At 40.8% G+C, this 19,493-nt stretch overlaps 2 protein-coding genes, 1 long non-coding RNA gene and 1 other non-coding gene across 5 annotated transcripts; 3 read left to right on the top strand and 1 right to left on the bottom strand.

Annotated features, from left to right (window-relative positions):
- Window positions 1-807: 807 nt before the first annotated feature.
- On the top strand, window positions 808-3,152 carry LOC104931060 (uncharacterized). The gene is made up of 7 exons (XR_002041549.1): window positions 808-889; window positions 1,076-1,141; window positions 1,686-1,762; window positions 1,950-2,023; window positions 2,211-2,255; window positions 2,634-2,677; window positions 2,954-3,152. It is a non-coding gene; the product is annotated as an uncharacterized LOC104931060 (long non-coding RNA).
- Window positions 2,298-2,366, top strand: LOC113747512 (small nucleolar RNA SNORD52). The gene has a single exon (XR_003463669.1). It is a non-coding gene; the product is annotated as a small nucleolar RNA SNORD52 (small nucleolar RNA).
- Window positions 3,153-5,318: 2,166 nt separating the features above from the next.
- cxiiih6orf47 (chromosome XIII C6orf47 homolog) lies at window positions 5,319-12,219 on the top strand. Its single transcript, XM_010745981.3, has 3 exons — window positions 5,319-5,576; window positions 5,794-7,137; window positions 9,613-12,219. Exon 2 carries the CDS (start codon window positions 6,210-6,212, stop codon window positions 7,128-7,130), a length of 921 nt encoding a protein of 306 aa, XP_010744283.2. The 5' UTR covers window positions 5,319-5,576; window positions 5,794-6,209; the 3' UTR covers window positions 7,131-7,137; window positions 9,613-12,219.
- Window positions 12,220-13,243: 1,024 nt separating this feature from the next.
- On the bottom strand, window positions 13,244-18,892 carry ppp1r11 (protein phosphatase 1, regulatory (inhibitor) subunit 11). 2 transcript variants are annotated; one of them, XM_027287207.1, is made up of 4 exons: window positions 18,572-18,892; window positions 17,001-17,109; window positions 16,285-16,481; window positions 13,244-16,209 (listed from the first exon to the last, which is right to left on the bottom strand). In XM_027287207.1, exons 1-3 carry the CDS (start codon window positions 18,647-18,649, stop codon window positions 16,297-16,299), a joined length of 372 nt encoding a protein of 123 aa, XP_027143008.1. In that variant the 5' UTR covers window positions 18,650-18,892; the 3' UTR covers window positions 13,244-16,209; window positions 16,285-16,296. The 2 variants fall into 2 exon arrangements, with proteins under 2 accessions (XP_027143008.1, XP_010744284.1); XM_010745982.3 differs by having other exon boundaries at window positions 13,244-16,481.
- Window positions 18,893-19,493: the final 601 nt, after the last annotated feature.

Here is a 19,493-nt window from a genome sequence, read left to right as displayed (position 1 = left end):
CACTACTTCTGCTACATGCTGTGACTGACTTTCATTCATCTGTTTACAGCCTAATTTAATTGTACACAGTCCTTCATCCCCCATCTGTAATTCCTTCTCATATTCTTATAAAACATTTTTATTTCTACAGTCACTTTCTATATTTTATATAGTTTTCTATTTGTATAAACCATTTTTATCTCTACGGCCATTTTCTACTTTTTATATAGTTTTCTATTTGTATAAAACATTTTTATCTCTACGGTCACTTTCTATGTTTTATATAGTTTTCTATTGTATATAACATTTTTATCTCTACGGTCACTTTCTACTTTTTATATAGTTTTCTATTCTTATAAAACATTTTTATCTCTACGGTCACTTTCTACTTTTTATATAGTTTTCTATTTGTATAAAACATTTTTATTTCTACGGTCACTTTCCACTTTTTTATATAGTTTATGTATAGATGTTTAGAATGGGTTATCTTCTTAACACAGTTATATATTTATTTTTCTATGCAAATGTTTAACTTCTCTGCACATTTTTTAACTCCTCTGTACATATTTAAATTATATGCAAATGTTTAATTGCGCTACAAATGTTAATTTCTCTGCACATATTTAAATTTAGACTTTATGTTTTATTTAGACTATCTATCTATCTATCTATCTATCTATCTATCTATCTATCTAATTTATTATTATTTATCTATTATTAGTTGTAGGCTGACTTTTATTGGTCGTTTTGAACAGGCAGTGTTTCAGGACACCTAAAGGCCGCTCTGTATATAAGCTGCGCGCTGCGCTCTCCTCCCTCTCTCTGTAACTTCTCTCTCTGCGGGTGGCTGACTAAAACAACTTCTCTGTCCTCTTTCCGGTTTCTAACCTCAAACATAAAACGAAAAAAGGTAAATTTAATAGATTTTAAGTCTTTCTAAGCTGTGTTTTTAATAACTTACGTAGAAATTGTGCGGTAAAGAAAGATGAGGCGAACAGCTGCGTTTGCTCGTCATGCTCAGCACGTGGCATGGCGACCAGACTGACTTCAGCCTCTGTTTACCGACTGTTTGTTTACCAACTGTTTCTCTTTATAGACGATAAAATGAGCTGCTCTGAGTGTCCACGGAGCTCCAGGAGAAGGTCTGCAAATGGATGATGAAGTAAGTCATTCTGGAAGAGGAGATGTTAAAGTTTTTTGGGGGAGAAATGTTCATTTACACTGTATTAGATGTAATTTCGTTGTGCTTAGTGTCTGTTGTACCATGACAATAAAAGCTTTCTATTCTGTATTTGGGTAAGCAATGCGAGCGTTTAACAGGATGCATTAATACGCTTAAATAGCTTTTATACAGTATATTTAATCCTAAATCATTTGTGCATGTTAAAGGCTGCAGCACCCTCTGCAGAACTTAATCCAAGAGTTTAGACCTGTTTGAATTGAAACAGGTGTATAATCTCACATGTGCTCATGACACTAATTCAGATGCAGATGCACAAATAATCCAGGGGGAAATTATATTGTTACAATACTCTAGTATACAAACAACATATGTAAACAGGTAACCATCTATTAAGAACAAAAATATAACTATATTAAAGGTGTATAAAATCCTATTTACAGTAATAGGTGCAAGAACTTCATAAAAATACATTTAGTGCAATTCATAGTTCTAATTTAGTGCTATTCATGCATTTACTTTACAGGATGCAACAACCTGACCATGTCTCAGGACCGCACTACATCTGGCTGCAGCAGCTACCACTGAAGCCCTGAGCTGATGGTGAGTGTCGGCATGTGATGGCACGGACTTATGCTGAGTAAACCAGTATGCTACAATGATGATTCACTAGACTAGAGTCTCTGATTATCCATGAAGCTCTTTCACAGTGCACTGAGCATGCATCTCACAGATTATCAAGACAAACTGCAACTTTTAAGACATGGTCTAATGATCTCTGTACTCGCAGGTGAACTTGGACGCACTAATCTGTCTCAGGGCACTGAAGGAACGCTTCAATTCAGTACTTTGGACTACTTTATGGTGAGTGTCGGTATGTGATGGCACAGACTATGCTGAGTAAACCAGTATGCTACAATGATGATTCACTAGACTAGAGTCTCTGATTATCCATGAAGCTCTTTCACAGTGCACTGAGCATACATATCACTGATTTATCAAGACAACTGCAACTTTAAGACATGGTCTAATACTTTCTCTGTACTTGCAGGTGAAGTTTAAACTCAGGCCTCTAGATGGAGACTTCAGACATGAGGTAAGTCTGAGATCTGAAGGCCGTCTGTTGTGTGCTGGTATGTGGAATGATGATTTCATAGACTAGAGTCTCTGAGTTAAGCATGAAGATGTTTTCACAGTGCACTGACCACATTACCGCAGCAATGACACGGCATGTTTGAACCCATTTACTGCATCTGCTATACTTAAGGTCTTTACTAGGACAATGCGGCTGCTGTTAGAATAAAATCTAGATGGAATCGGACACTGGCTTTTACATCCTGTGCTTTTATGGAAGCTTTATCATCAAATCTAAATTTGTTTGTCCAAAGCTTGAAGTGATTGCAGTAAATGGGCTGAACACTGGTCCCTGAGCTCTATGTATGAGGTGGTATTCATGGAAATGTTTGTGTTGTAGGTCTTCCCCACTGAAAGGAGATGGCAGTGACGTCCTCTCAGCTGGTAAGTACAAACTCTTCTGAAGGCAAAGCCCCATTAGGATGGTGTTAATGGTGCAGTAAGTCTATCGCACTAGGCCTTATGACCCCTTGATGAATCAAAACCATCCAAATGGGGCTCAGCTCTGTAGTTGTCTTGAGTTTGGTCGATGATGATTCACTGATTCGGTTCTACTGATGTCAACTGAAGTTTTACTCGCAGCGCACTGAGACCACTCAGACTTTTTAAATTTAATATTTTGATGCCAGACGCTTGTGATAACACTCTGTATCTTGTCAGGAAAGGATGTGGTGGCCCAAGATGGATGATATCTGGACACGATGTGTGGATCGGCTTCACAGGCACTGCGACTCGAGTTTGGACACGCTTCAAAGATCAGCGCATCGAAGCAGTGACTGTCAAGATGCATTCAGTCATCTTTAATGAGCAGTTCAAGAGCTGCTTGTCTTTACACATCAAATAAAAGCATCAACACAGACTCCTCCTGACTTTTCTCATTTTTCTGCTGAGGCACATGATGATTGAGGTTTAATGAGTACTCTAACTGGAGTGCTGTACAATTCTTGGAGTTGAGGCTCTGTTAGTTTGTAGGCCACTGCTCTGCAGAATGATTTTCACATACAAACATGGTAACCTGAGTTGACTTCAAACCAGAGTCAGGAACATTGCCTGTCCAATAACCTGTAAATTAAATCTTTACATTTAGTTTTTGTTCTAATGTATCAGTCTGCTCATGCTGTATGACACAACCGGCTGTATAAACTATATTTCAACATCCTTTGCAGCAGATCTTATTCTGTCAAATATTTGTACGTAGTTTGTTTACCTGTCAAGCTCCTTGTTCTTTAGATGCTTTAACATGAGTTATATTCCTCATAGTCACACGCACTGGCCCAATAAAGTGATTCTGATCTGACTAATGCATTGCCATGTATGAAAGTTGAATTCATCCAGCTGCACAATACATTAATCCATGTTGGCACCTTAAATTCTTCCTCATGCTCCCTCAGTTTGCATAGTGCCTTGTTAATAGGGTGGAAGGCTGGCTCTATTCTTGGACTCAGACTTGAGTGTCTTGAGACTGTGGTGCAGAGGAGGATGCTGAATAAAACTGTTATCCATCATGGACAATGAGCAGCACCCTCCTCCATCACACAATGGACAGACAGTGGAGCAGCTTCTCCCACAGGCTGCTACAGCTCCACTGTCAGAGACAGATACAGGAAATCTTTCCTGCCTGTCTCCTTTCTTTCTTTGCACTAAATCAACACTGCCAATTTGCTGTATATACTTTTGTACAATATTTTATTTACAATTGATATTATATGGTGTATAGTTTGTTCTTTATATTTTTATTCTTATGTAGTCTATTGTCACTGCTGCTGCACTGTAATTTCCCAGCTTGGGATAAAAGTATATCTATCTGGAGGGCTGGGAGTGGATGCAGGGTTTTATTGTGTGAAGCACTTTTTGTTGTATATTTTGCATGAAACGTGCTATACACGTTCAGCAGCAGACTGTTAGACCCACGGTGTAAGAAGGAGAGGTTCTGCAGGTCCTTCATCCCTGCTGCTGCCAGGATCTACAACACCTGCACCACCTGATTGTTGTAGTCTCCTGCTCATGTTCATTGCAATTTATGTTGCTATTTCATTTAATTTCATTTATACCTTGCAGCTCTTATTTATATCATGGTCACTTATTTTTGTAATTATTATTTATATTAGGGTCACTTTCTTTGCAAAATTACTTACACTATGGTCACTTTTACTCTACAATACTCTTAATATATCATGCCACTTTTTATGCCACTCAGTACTGCCATCTGTTTTTGAAGGTTGATTGTTTTCTTTCGTGGTTATTGTGTAGTTATAGATACTTCTGTCTGTTTATTGTGTTTTTGTTTTTTGTTTTGGCCTCTTCTACTTTTGTTTTTCTATCTTGCGGCTGTCACAAGTGAATTTCCCCGTGGTGGGATAAATAAAGTATCTATCTAATCTAATCTAATATACAAATACAAGTTTGATGGACTTAAATGGACGCATGCACATGTGCTACATTTCTTATCATGATGTATATGAACTTACATGCTTATCTGACTGTATTAAAAGATAGTATAGTTATGTAAGGATTGTTTTCTTTTGTGGTTATTGTGTAGTTATAGATACTTCTGTCTGTTTAATTTCTGTCTATTGTGTTTTGTTTTTTTTGTTTTGGCCTCTTCTACTTTTGTTTTTCTATCTTGCTGCTGTCACAAGTGAATTTCCCTGTGGTGGGATAAATATAGTATCTATCTAATCTAATCTAATATACAAATACAAGTTTGATGGACTTAAATGGACGCATGCACATGTGCTACATTTCTTATCATGATGTATATGAACTTACATGCTTATCTGACTGTATTAAAAGATAGTATAGTTATGTAAGGAGGCCTGATTTGATAGTCAAGACCATAAAAAAAGTTACACGTGGCCTGCAAACATCTGGACAGTTTGAGGGCCACACCCGTGCCACATGCTATACTTTATATATATTTTTAACTGGATGGGAAATAAAGGGGAAATAAAGTAGCTAAGACTATAGTAAGGTAAGTGTTAGTTGTGTTATTGTGGGGTATTATTTATACCTGCCGGTGCTGGTTTTATTTTGAAAGTTGACCGGAAGTCCGACCGTGATCTCTTTGTTCTGGTAATTAAACGTTTCAGTCGACTTGGTCAGACCTCCCTCCCTCTTTCTTTCTCTCTCCCTCTCTCCCTCCTCTTGTTTGGCTGTTACCTCCACCTTTGAGGCTTTTATCGTTTCCAACACGGAGAAGTTTTGACGAACTTCATCCGTGTCGTCGAGATATTTGACGCCGACGACGCGGGGCACCAACTCAAAAAGCTAACGACTGCTAAAGGTGAGGCATGCTGCTGATTTATCGTGACTTTAACGTTAAATAGAGACACATAAAAGTCTGAGTGAGCTCTCTAAACGTGTTAGTTAACGTTAACTCAGTCGCTGGGTGAGCTAACTAGTAGTAGTCGTCGGTTAACGTCAGCTGAAGATTGGTTAACGTCGCCTTGATGTTGGATCAAGAATAAATGCTTTAACCAGATCTTTTCTTTTGTTTGCAGGTATGAAGAGTGAAGCTGTGTGTTTCTGGGGATGCTAAAAAGAAAAGAAAAGTTTGGAACATCAACCCTAGTTAGTTAGTTAGCTGTGGTTATCCTAACTAACCTAGTTATTTCAGGCACACCTTGCTGAGTTATTGAGACTAACCTTGGCAGCTCCCAAAGATTGTTTATAAAAACCAGAGACATGTAGACGAGGAGGACGACTTATAAATGTGGTAAAGTCATTCAAGGGAGTGATGTAAGGAGGGGTCGCCCTGGTATTTTTTTTATGATTAACCGGTTAAAAACACACCCACAGGTGTGTCTTTGTCACCTGAAGACTCGTGAACAAGTAGCACGACTTCACGTCTGAACTGGCAGAGCTGCCCGGACGACTCGATCAAAAACCCGATATTCAAGCTCTAGTGAGGAAAGCAATGACAGCTGTGGTGGGCAGAGCGTGGGGGTGGGCTCGCTCCTGGGGCGGCGGCGGTGCATCGTCGGGGAAAACCACAACAGTGGTAGTTGAAGGCCAGAAGCAAGGCGGTGGAAGCGGTGGAGGCCTAAGGGGGTGGACCACATGGATCTGGGGAGGGTGGAGACGACAAAGTGACCAAAGTAGCACAGTGGAAGAGTTCTGGGAGGCGCAGGAGAAGCTTCAACCCATGGAGATTGAAGATCTCGGTGCGGGGAAACAAGAGACGGAGGCAACTTCGGAACAAGGTTCAAGATTGTGGAAGTATCTCCCAACTTCTTACCTCTGGTGGCCGAGAAAGACGGACGCAAGCGGATTAAGACGGAGGAAAGGTCGGGGCGGAGATGTCTGGGACCGGGATGTCGATGGAGACTTTTCCGACTACGGTACACCTCCTCCATCTCCAACACCTCCTTCCTCTCAGCTGACGTCCCCTTTTCGACTCTTTGCCAGCGGCTGGAAGATGGAAATCCTGCCGGAGCACCATGAGATCTGCTTCAACTTCCTCCGCCACTTGTTTGACCTGTTTGTCGTCGGCTTCCTGTGGACTGTGTCCCCTCCTGCCAAGCTGATCTTGGAGGTGTTGGGGGTCCAGGGACCGCTGAGGCTGTGGTTTCACGGGATGGCCATGTTTTTTGTCTCCACAGTCGGGATGGCGGGATTACTCTGGTTGGTCCAGGAGTATCTCCCTCAGTTTGCTCTGATCTACGGCATCATACAAGCGTTGGTGATCTCTGTCAGTGTTCGACAGAGCGTGATCTTTAGCGTGGAGGAAGAAAAAGAAGAAAAGGACGAGGAGGGCAAAGAGACAGAGGAGACGAAAGACAGTAGAGAACATACAGAAAAGCTTGTGTCTGTCAAGGACAAGATGAAGACAAGCTAAACTCGAGGTAAGCTCGTTCATTCCTCTGTAAGTTTGGTAAAAGTTGCCTTTCCTCTGACATCTTGAACTGATCCAAGATACAGAAGAACAGCTGAACAAACAGGAATAAGTGACAAGACAGACAGCTACAGCTGTAGTTTTGCCGCTGCAAGTAGTTTAGCTGAGGTCAGTTGGAGTTTAACCAAGGTTTAAACTTCCAGAATGAACCGTGCTCACGGGCTGCTGGCTGCTTATCATGGACGTAGTGAGAGAAAGATGATGAGGGATGAGGGTACTGTTCAGATTTTACCACCATTCTTACAGATACTGATACTTAACGGTGCTAAAGTTGGATCTTTTTGTTAGATTTTTCTTTCAAGAGAAATAAAACTGAACAAATTCCGTAAACAAGTCCGCAGTAGGTCGGTAATTTAGCAACGTTCTTTATTTAAATAGCAACTACGATGCCTAAGGGTAGATTCAGACACAAGCAGGTAATGCAGGGTGATGTCTGTTTGTGAAACAATCATCTTTTTATTTCTTATTAACCGGCTTTATCGACGCCGTCGCTCCCTCACTCTCATTCACTTTGTTTCTCGGCTAATGCTCTCTCTCTCTCTCTCTCTCTCTGTCAAATCAAAAGAAGCTTCTTCGTGTCACTATTTGTGACCCAGACTTTAGATTTAGAAGCTGAATTGACTCCATGAATCCACCTGGATCGTCTCAGTTTCAGAGACATTTCAGGTCTGAATGTGGAGACCTTTTTTTTCTTTCCCCAAAAGTTGGATCAGGCTCAACTTCTCTTTGGCGGACGTCCATGGGATCCGCAAGGAATCCTGTCTGAATGAACCCTAAATGTTATTGGTAGGGAACAATCTGATGTGACCTCTATCAGTCCACATTGAGTGTTCAGAGGAGACTGAACACCCTGGAACTGAGTTTCTGAACATTTACATAAACAAGCAGCTGCTTAAGTGACCAGCGATGAGCTACGAGCACTTGTACGTGGGGTACTGTCACTAGATGTAAAGATTGCCCTTGTTTCCACCCTCTTTATGCAAAATACTTGTTCCACTTGTTGCAACAAGCATTGCTGTCATCAACTGAGAGAGAATCTGTGTAGATTTGTTAACTCAAGTACAAATATGAGGCATTTCACACTGAACTCTGTTTATCCGACAGCTGCAGTTGGTGCTAGATAGATAAATAAATTCCAGGCTGATATTATCCTGTTAGAGGTAAACTAATCCACTTCCCAACAAACACAGGAACAGTGGCTTAAGAGGGATGAAGTTTACAAACAGACGGAGCTACCTGAAGGGAAAAGATACAGAAAGAAAGAGGACTGATGTAGGTTTGAGATACTGTAAGAACAAGTCAAATATGAACTGTTCTCTCAGCTGCGCACACACTCATAAATCTGCCATCTTGAGTCTGTTTCTTGAACCTGTTGCCATAGAAATAGACGTGTGAAGCTCAGAGTGGTGTGAAACCAGCTGGAAACACTGACCGAGAATAAAAGGATTCCTCTGGGAGACACGGATAATTCAGTTTATCTGCCAGAGGCCTCCGACGTCCCACTGCTTCACAGTTTCTAATCATCTGTGCAGAGAGTGACGTACAATCAGTCCATTATGTTGAAACATTAATTTATTATATTATTCATAATTTAATCATGAAAAGAGGTCAAATCTTTAGACGTTTAACACGCTATGTTACATTTTACACAGATAGATAATGCCCTGTGTTGTGAAACCTTTATTTTTATTCCTGTGGATCAGTGAGGACTATTTGCAAGGATAATTTAGTTTTGTGGTTTCACTGTAGTTGTGTTTATACCTCTATACTATACTCTGCTCCTAAAGCCAAAACCTCACCAGGCAAGACTCCGCCACGTTGCAGCAACGCCGCTGTTTTGGTCTGTTCTCCACACGACTTTAAACCCAACCAGGACTGTTTCAGAGCCTTATGCTTTTGAACATGTGAATATGCTATGCAGTTAAATAATTTCTCTTTGGGCTGTTTTGACGATCGTAAGTTTGTCCAGGGTCTTTTTGTTTTCCTTTTTTATTCGTTGTCAGCTCGAGCTGCTCTGTGCAGATTGACGTGGGTCGCTCATGGCGTCAGCCAAAAATTAAAACAGCCGGATATTCTCAGTGTTTTGAGACATCGACTAGAACGGCTGCGATTAGCTCCACACGAACATATCACATCCGTGCCTGGTGGGATTTGACCTTTTATACCCAACTCGACTCTGCTCCTAGCTATGCTTATCTTTGAACTTCTTAGACACGCAATGTTTTCTAAATAAATGCATAACGAGTTCATTGGAACACATGAATACAGAGGCAGAGCACTGAATATTTCCCCATCCTGTGGAAGCAGTTAAAATCTTAAAAATAAAATTTTTTTGAATCCACAGTGCATGAAGAAAGTTTAGTGTTGGTGGATTCATGTGACTTATTATGAGCTGTTTATTAAGAAAATTGTGTCTTCCCCACAGATGACGACAAGTTGCTGTCTATTCAGGAGTCCACCTGTACGAGACCTCCACCAAGTGTTTGACATCACAGCAGAGGGACGACACAGAGACTGTTTCACTGCGCCGCTGTGTTCCGCAGTGCGACTTAAACATTGTGTTGCACACTCATTACAAACTCATAGAAGTTGTACTTTTGTCACTTTATATTTGACACTATTGATCTTGCATTCTACAGAGAGGTTTAGTCTCACTGGTGTTAATGTCTGTTCCTGTCATCAGGGTCTGAAATGCAGAAGAATAACACTCATTTCATTTTGTATCCATGTTTTGTTGTTGTTGTTCTTGTTCTGTGACCCTTTTACTTCTGATTTACCGCGTGACAGTCACCTGCTTTGGGACTAGGTGATCGGTGCGTTCATGACATCCAAAGGCACAGCCTGAGTAAGCAGGAAAGAGGAAAGAACTGCAAACCACTGCATTAAAAAAAAAACTCGGCAAAGGCAGCGAAGTTCAGACAAACTAGGGAAATATCACAGAGCCCCTGAACGTCACGTCAAAGAGGTAAGAGCTCAGACTCGCTGTGGGATAAACCTAAAAAGTAACGTCCAAGTTTGGACCAGTTTACTTTGACGCTCGCCGTCATCTTTCCCTCTTGAGGTACAGTCACGTTACACGTCTTACTCTGCACAAATATTCATCCCATCTTTACTTAATCTGAAGCTCAGACAGCAGATGAATTCAAGCATCCTTAAAAACACCCTTGAATTTGTCCATCGTTCTTTGTTGACCACTACGATGTTAAGTTATTCCTTCAAGATATTTACACTGCGATATGGTTCCGTTAGTCTGTGATAGTTCTGCTTAATATTTATTCATGTTACCCATCCCGTTCCTTTGTTTCGAATGTGTTCGTGCCTTTTCAGTGGAGCGAAAAATCAGAATTTGACGAGGGAAGAAGCCTGAGAAGGAGGGATGGGCAAGTAGCAACCATCACACCTGACGTAGAGGTCTACACCTGTAAATTAAGCACACACACACATACAAGAGGAATATGCCATATTAAAGCCATAAAATCTCAGATTTTGAGAGTTATTGAATAAAACTTAAAGAAAGTGGCTTCAGCGCTCAGCTGTGACGGTTGCTACTTGTTTAAAACAAATCAAACATTCACCTGAATCTGTTTTGTACTTTATATATTTTCCCTGTCTCACCTGTGAAGGAGGCACCTTCATGACATCACACCGAGATTCCTCAGATACGAGCCCCGCAGGAGCATGTTTGCATCATTGTTTCTTGTTGGATGTATCAGTTTAGAGATTGTAAGTACTGACACGATGCCTGCAAAACTTTATAATGTGATCTCTGTACACAGTTGTTTTTCTTGCCTTATGTCACACTCTGTGCCATGATGTTGCTTGTTTGACACTTTTACATTTCTTACGTTTTTATGAATGCTTAAGATTTCCAACAATCATCGCCTGTGTCACCATAACAATGCGATTTTTCAAATGAAGCCATTTAATCTAATTTGTGTGCACATGATTCGTGATTTAGGACAAAATTTGACTAAAAATGTTCAAATCCAATTTGAAGAAAAATGCATAACTACTGCTAAAGTCAAATAAAGTGAGTGACAAAGTACTTTTCAGCGTACTCCTGAGCCTAACACTGCTGTAACGACATGAAATTGAATTATCTAATTTCCGAATTGGCTGAAATGAATTAACAGCTATAAGATCTATTGAGTGGATCGAGAGGAAACGCATTTAAATGTAATATATTATGTCAGCACGACATAAGAAGTATGTGACGTGCATTTTTCTGAAGCTTATTTCATAGAAAATCTAGAAAACGATCAAATAACTGGCAGATTACTCGATGGGAATAGATAGTTGCAGCCCTGTATGAAAATGTTTTGCAGTATTACAACTGAAAATAACTTGTAAATCATCTTTGTCCTCATCAAGTTGTTAACAGAATTCCTGAAAGAGCTCTGAGAGTCTCTTGATATTATGACAATTCATTATTTTTGGTCCAGAGTCTGCCAATTTTTTAAAAAAGTCTTTCACTTTCATTGTTATTTCAGCAGTGTTATACTAACTTGGAATTATTTGTCATTGTTTTCATGTTCAGGTGTCAGTGTTGATGCATTTTCAAACATAAAAATTGGATTTTGTTGTTTCACGTGTGCACACGAATTAAATTTAAATTTCAAGGTTTCATTTCCAAAGGGAGAACGTCTTGGGTCTTTTTGATACGGCACCAAATTTTTATCAACAATTTGAATCCCAAGACTGCAACTCTCCTCTGTCTTTTATCCATTAGTTTGCTTACACGGAGCTTTTAATCGCTGTAGTATAAAAGCTGATGATCCCTGGTAAGGAAAGCTATTTTTATATACACACCTAACGAGTGCAGGATCACTGTAGCTAAGAAGAAGTCTGTCCAGCTTCCTTAAATAAGGAGGAAGGACCTCACGACACCCGTGATGTAATTTTAACTCGGGAACAAGTAGTCAGACGAAGTATCTGCTGTGATCTATAACTGTACATCTAATTTATAGCCATGTTGAACCCAGCGCTACACTGAAGTTAAATGCTTCTATACCGGCTGAATAAATCTGATCCTCTTCTATTAGATTGTGTCTTGTTTTGATTTCTTACGCAGATTTTAAATCCTCCGTGAAATTTAATTATACCATCAAGTAAATAAAAAAGTGTGAGTGCTGCACTGAGCCAACACGATAAAATCGGTGATATCGAGGTAAACGAATCAGGTGCTCCACAGTAAACGAGTAAAAATAAAGAAAACGACCGCCAGCTTCATGTTAATGGGCGAACATGGTATTGGTTGAAAATCTAGAAGAAATCTGAGGCACTCTGATCATCGATAAAACATTTTTTAATTGGATAAACCAATGTGTTCTGACTTCTTCATCAGGGTTTTCAGAATAACGCTGTAATAATATGAGCACACTGGTGTTTCGCAACATTAAATCTATTAATTACCTTGCAAATGATGAAAGAAGTTTAATCAATCAATCTAGAGAAACTGGACTGTGAAGATGTTTCACCTTGAAGAGGTTTCTTCAGTCAGTCAGCAGTGGACAAACCAGGTATTCAGTCCAGTTGTCCAGATTTAACTCTTTTCAAAGAAAGGTGACCTGGACGTCTGAGAACCTCCACAGACTTCCAAATGAAACTAGTTTATTCTCTTATCATTAGCTCCAGATTGAACTCTTTTCTTGTTTATTGTGGGAGAAACTATTTTTAAATAAAGAGTGGATGTACCATGTGAACCTTTCCATTTATCGTGGTACTGTATGTTATTCGGGAGTGGCTCAGGAGTTATGAACATTTTTCCGCCACTTACATAGACGTCAATTCAAGACGGCAACCAAATGAGCCCTATGGGCAATTAGTAGGCCTTGGCAACATCAAAACTCTTAACTCGACACCATTCATGTCCTTGAAAAACTGGTTTCTCCTGCTAAGAGACCTCCTTTTGATCCAAAAGGGCAAAATCAGCATGTAAATTTGGAGTAATTATGCTCACTCATTCATTTTATCTTAACTCTATTACATCTTTAAAGTCAGCGTTGACTACAAAGGTATATTGTCGTACTCGTGTGTAACATACTTCATAACAAACATTTGTAAGTTTAATCACAGTTCAAAACTTTTAATTCACATTAAATCTGCTCTTATTATGCTTCATAATATATACAGAAAGGTGCATTACCGGTACAAGAACAATGTACATATGTAACAATGTGTATAGATAGTACATAAAGTGATGGCATAAATGAACGGAGTGTAATCCACACTACTGTCACATTTCAAACATGGTCTGAAACTGGATGATGATGATGGTGGTGATGGAGGTTTAGACTGCATCAGGTGAGTTTTGGTCATAGCTGAGACATGAGTAACAAACCCCCGGGCCAGCAGCAGTCATGCACCGTCACCTCTCCTCCTTCTATACGCCACATTAGCTGCAGTTACATATGTACAGCCCGGTCAGGAATGGACCTCCGATCACAGAGCGCTGCTGCATTTTTTTTTAAATCGAGTTTATCCCAATAAAAAAAAATGTCAGTCAGTCTGCAGAGCACAGCAGGAAAAGCACAAATACCCATCGTCTTTAAATAGAGTTGATACAATGTAGATTTGTTTGTTTTAATAGACAACATGCAGCTGAGTTTAAACGGGGACCTACGGTCCAGTATTTAAGTCCAGTTAAGTGAATAAGTGCATTAATGGTAAATGAGCTTTCTTATTCTGATCCGGTGCTGATGACCCCAACCGCCCTCACTCATTGAATCCTATGCAAAGAAAAAAAGCGATGATGCAGAAATGACATAATTTTGTTTTTAAAGGATTGTCCAGTGGATTTATCTAAAAAAAAAAAAAAAAAAAAAAAAAACAATCAAGCAAATGAAAACCAGGATTTAGAAGTTAAAAATACCAACACTCTTCTGTTAATGAGGTTTCATCGGAAAATAAAATAGATTAAAAGCTTTGGTGAGAGCTAACTGGCAGCTTTTGAGCTGAAGTGATTGACTTTAACAAGTCCGTCTTGTTTACCGTTTCCAGGGCCGCCCATTCTTCATGTGTGGCTTAACTAATCCAAGCTCACTTCAAGTTTAGCCAGACTAGAAGTAATCTCGCTATTCACATCCGGCTAATTCAGTTCTTCAAGTTATCTTAACTATTATTTTGTAAATAAAAGTGAGTCAAGTTTATTTCAACGAAGTTTCATGGAGAGAAAGTTTAAAACCCCAGTATGACGGTCAGCGACAAAGAAAAGGCCGTTTTCCGATCACCCTGTCTGCTTCTCCTGTCAGTAACGCACTTACTTCGGATACTTCAAATTCCTCAAACTTTAAGATCCCTTTAGGCTCTAAACTTTAAAACAAGTGTGAAGAACTGTTCGAACAAGTTAACCCACAGATGAAGAAGAACAGATACCAGGGCCGGGCTCTCTAATACTGATTACCTGGGTCTCACAGATCATACTGACGCTTCTGAAAACGTGCGGTTGTGATGTAATTAGTCTTGCGTTATATATAAGTTCTGTCAGCAATCGTCACAAAAGTTGATGTCTAACCTTCAGTCTTCCACACACTGCTTTATCATACGTTACTATACAGAGTGTGATTGCTGCGTTAGCAAATTCAGACTTAAGACCTGCAAATAAATTAAAAAACAAAACAACAATGTTGCTGAATTATGTACAATGAACTCTGCCACTTTGTCAGAAAAAAAAAGGGAAATACACAGCCGGACAGCGTTTCATGGCCTCTCTCTCTCTGTGACCTTCTCATAACGTTCTGTATGCTGCGTTCCAGAGTCACAAAGTTCAATATGTTGCTGCTGCCGTCGGGCGAAAAGTGCAACGCCGTGGCATTTCCTGTCTGAACTCCACGCACGGCACGGACAGACCGGACAAAACTCTGATCTGATCTACGATGACGTAACCAGTTTCAGAGAATTCATGACAAATAACTGCTCATCGACATTACTGCTGAACTTCTTCCCAGAGCGGTTCACTCAGCGGTTATGTAACGTAACATGAGTGTGATGTGTCATAAAAAGGGCAGAAACAAACTCGCCAGCTGCTCTCGTTCCTTATCACTTATATCAGGACAACATTAAACATGTTTCATCTGTTACGTGATGACACTTTTCAGTTCAGTAATGCGTGTTTTTGGTTTGGTTTTACCGACCATACAAGCGTTTAACTGTGCTGTTCCAGCTCATTCATGACTAATCACACTTTTACATAACCATCGCTGACTAGTTTCCAAAGCACACTGCACTCTTTTAGGTTTTTTAAATCATTTTTTAACCTCCAAATGGTGCAAAAATCATGTTTGTAGAGACTTGTAACTTGTCTTATGTAATCTATCATATTTTTTTGGTTTATTATTGTTGTAAAAGTGTCTATCTACACACCGACCGGCCACTTTATTATGCACGCTTGTACAATCCAGTGTGATCCAGCACAACTCCTCTGTCATAAATTCTACATTTATGAAGCTCATCATGTTCCAGTTTTTGTTGACACTGTCCGAGAGGTCATAATTCTACTTTCTGCTGCACAGTCTCCCTCTCATGTATGTAAAGACAAAATATTAGAAACACCTCTCAGTGTGAAGCAGTACCCTCAGTGGTAAACATTATAGTTAAATCAACACCTCTCTGAGAGCGTCAACAAAAACTGAAACATTATCAGCTTCATAATCGTTTGTGCATTGGATCACACTGTGACGTGAAACATCTTTGGGCTTTCGGACGGTCAGCAGATTAATCGATGGTGACAATAATACTCCCTGATCGCATTTCCACACAACAACTCTGATAATTTTTTTAAAAAAAAGCCAACGTGACGTTCGCTGTGACGGATTCACAAACCTCAAAGTTTATTTTCATAGTGGAATAAATCCGAGTGTCATCCACCAACACGCTTTGGGAAACTGCTCAGCGGTAATGTGTGTGATTTGTAGTCTTTGTCCCTCTGTGGTAACGTTTTAATGTCGCTGCAGCAGCTGGACTTTCTGACTCCTGCCTTGGAACGCAGCATCAGTCCTGTCTGTACCTCATTGATGGAGCTAACCTAAAAACAAAGAGTGCAGTTTTGTCGTGATGAGAAACCCCCTCAGACCCCCCCACCCCTCCACACACAACCAGCCTGCAGCGCTCGCTAGTGGGCGTGTGAGCCTCCAGAGTTTGGGGGCGCCGTGGTGCCCCCGCCCGCCGTCTGTCCGTGGTCTCTCCTGCCGTGGCCCAGGATACAGTGAGCGCTGCCGCACCCTTCGTCGTCGTCGTCTCCCTCGCTCTCGGACGACGACTCTCCGAACTGTCGAGGCTTCTCATAGATACAGCAGCCTGGAACACAAAACGTACGGGATTAGGGTCGATCGCTGACACGTCGTAAGCTCCACGCTCTCCGTTTGAACATGAAAAGAACCTTGATCAAACATTTATAGTCCGAAACTAAAAGGGAGAGCGTGGTAAAAATAGACTTTCAGCTGCTGTTTGATAAACCAAGCACTGCAGCAGGGAGGAAGAAGAGGCATCGTGGATGAAGATTAAGCCAAATTACAACAAATTAATCAATTAAATCCTGTGGGAAACAGTCAGAATTATGCAATAAAGGAATGTGATCCTGATCCACCACACAACACAGTCGTCACTGCGTGTCTTCGTGACTTCATGCATGTCATATGTTGTTATTTTCATGATCGGTTACTGACAAGTGTTTGAAACTTCAGTTCCCATCATTCTTCGGGTAATACAAACTGGCTCTGTACCATATTTTAGCCGACAAATAGATTATTGATCAGTAAACACATTAAAATTAGACCTATAAGAGTTTAAATTAGACTGTCCACTGTTCCAACTCACATTTCGAAGACCTTCTCCCCAGGTGTTCATTGTCGACGGTGTCGCTGGACCACTCCACCTTCTTCTCGGTCTTCCTCTTCCTCAGCTTGATTGTCAGGCTCCGTCCCTCCTGTATAACACAGTGTAGCATCATCACACCCACAGTCCAAACCCAGTAACAGCTGTCTCTGGGACTTTTTTTAATTTATTTTTTTTTAAATGTGTGGTGTCTCCAGGGGCAAAAGACAAAAGCACAAAAAGGACGGTGCAGCAGGTGCAACTTGTAAAATATGGAATTAGGTCGTGTGATATGGAAGAAATGGGTTTGACTGCTTTTATTGTAACCACACACATACAAAGAGGGACGGTATTGGTTGAAGATGCAGTCACATCTCTCTCTCCATCCATAAACATTCATGTCTCATTAATGCATGTCACTAACTAAACTTCTCCCCTGGAGTTTCTGTCCCTGTCGTCCAGCAGGTTCTCGTGGATCGTGGCTGTTGCACGACGTCCACTACACATATTATTACTGTCATTATTGCTGCCATATCTCCATCACAGTTTATAGTTAGTTGATGATTTGCTGCTGATGTGCATCTGTCTCTCTATCTCTATCACAGGTTCTACTGCTACTGTAATCATTTTATCATTCATTGTAGTTGTACAATATGTTTGTGTTGATTTGTTCTGTACACGTGACATCTACTGGGAGAGGGATCCCTCCTCTGTGGCTCTTCCTGAGGTTTCTTCCACCTTTTTTTTTTTTGTGTGGGCAAGTTTTTCCTCACTGGAACTGAGGGTCTGAGGACAGAGGATGTCACTCCCCGTACTGATCGTAAAGCCTCTGAGGCAAATGTACTTTGTGACTTTTTGGGCTATACAAATAAAATCTGATTTGATTTGATTTGAGATGCAGATGTGGAGAGAGATGAGGGGCAGCCACCCTGCAAGAAGTTTGAGGGGGTTCGGTGCCTTGCTCAAGGGCAGCTGAGTCTTTATGGACTGAGATGCTGAGAAGAGGTGAGAGCCCAGAACTGATGTTTGCAGCTGGCAGCACCAAGAGGGTGAACTAGGTCCAGTGTCTGCTGTGTGTGTGTGTGTGTGTGTGTGTGTGTGTGTGTGTGTGTGTCAGGTGTGTGTGTGTGCGTGTCTGTGTGTCTGCTGTGTGTGTGTGTGTGTCTGTCTGCTGTGTGTGTGTGTGTGTGTCTGCTGTGTTTGTGTGTGTGTGTATGTGTGTGTGTCAGGTGTGTGTGTGTGTGTGTGTCTGTTGTGTGTGTGTATGTGTGTCTGCTGTGTTTGTGTGTGTGTGTATGTGTGTCTGCTGTGTTTGTGTGTGTGTCAGGTGTGTGTGTGTGTGTGTGTGTGTATGTGTGTCTGCTGTGTTTGTCAGGTGTGTGTGTGTGTGTGTGTGTGTGTGTGTCCATAACACATAACGTCACATGTGAACACACCTCGCTCTCACAGCTGCTTTATAACCTCAGCAGCTTCGGGCCTCCTGATGGAGCAGCCATGTTACATGATGACACACGCTTTACATTAAAAAACGTTAACACAACGTTAGCACAACGTCCTCATAACGTTTTTTTTACCTGCTGGGGCGGCGGCGGCGTGCTGGTCTGGACAGTCTCCGTGATCGTCTCACTCGATGTCCCGGGAACCTCCGCCATACCTGCTAACGCTAACGTTAGCCTTGTAGCACGTTAAGGAAGAACCGGAGCTAACCGACCGTTAGTGTTGGCGTGACGTCACGTTTAACGGCAGCCGCGGTTAGAACCCGGTGTCCGGTGTTTGAATCGAACAAGCTGAGTTAAAGATTGAAGGTTGTTAATCCGGTGGTTGTAAGGCGTTGGACACACACACACACAGTCAAGCTGCTGGATGAGTTAGCTGAACTCAAAGCGGAAGTCCAAACTAACGGTTTCACATTAAAATGAAAACCGTTAGAAGTTATATAGTTAGATATGGTGACACAAACAAATCAGAAAATAAAAAAAAACTATTCAAATCCACCGGGCTGTTGTATAATATTATTCCACACAATAAAATATATTTTTTTTAGTGATGCGTTGTTTTATTTTGAAAGGTTGGCAGGAAGCTTCTTTAACGGATTGAGTTTGACAAAGGTAGTGTTGGGAAGTTCGAGTCTTTTTAGGGAGTCAGATCATTTGACTCAGATCAGTGTTGGGAAGTTTGAGTCTTTTAAGGGAGTCAGATCATTTGACTCAGATCAGTGTTGGGAAGTTAGAGTCTTTTTAGGGAGTCAGATAATTTGACTCAGATCACTGTTGGGAAGTTTGAGTCTTTTTAGGGTGTCAGATCATTTGACTCAGATCAGCGTTGGGAAGTTGGAGTCTTTTTAGGGAGTCAGATCATTTGACTCAGATCAGTGTTGGGAAGTTCAAGTCGTTTAACTGACTCGGATCACTTACTCTCAGATGGTAAAATGAACTAATCTTTTTTTTTTATTTTTTATTTTTAGATTTTGTTCATTCACTAGTGCACTAGCGCTGT

The sequence above is a fragment of the Larimichthys crocea genome, chromosome XIII, assembly GCF_000972845.2.
Source record: "Larimichthys crocea isolate SSNF chromosome XIII, L_crocea_2.0, whole genome shotgun sequence".
Classification (NCBI taxonomy): domain Eukaryota; kingdom Metazoa; phylum Chordata; class Actinopteri; family Sciaenidae; genus Larimichthys; species Larimichthys crocea.
Note: the sequence above shows the minus strand (reverse complement) of the source record. Positions and strands in the feature narration are given on the sequence as shown.

What these genes read in the sequence shown, in the direction of transcription:
- cxiiih6orf47 (XM_010745981.3), top strand. Translation starts at nt 6,210, where the DNA reads ATGACAGCTGTGGTGGGCAGAGCGTGGGGGTGGGCTCGCTCCTGGGGC.
- ppp1r11 (XM_010745982.3), bottom strand. Translation starts at nt 18,649, where the DNA reads ATGGCGGAGGTTCCCGGGACATCGAGTGAGACGATCACGGAGACTGTC. An exon ending in CGCCGCCGCCGCCCCAGCAG is followed by an intron (nt 17,110 to 18,571) that starts GTAAAAAAAACG and finishes TGTGTTATACAG; the next exon opens with GAGGGACGGAGCCTGACAAT. An exon ending in GGGGAGAAGGTCTTCGAAAT is followed by an intron (nt 16,482 to 17,000) that starts GTGAGTTGGAAC and finishes TTTGTGTTCCAG; the next exon opens with GCTGCTGTATCTATGAGAAG.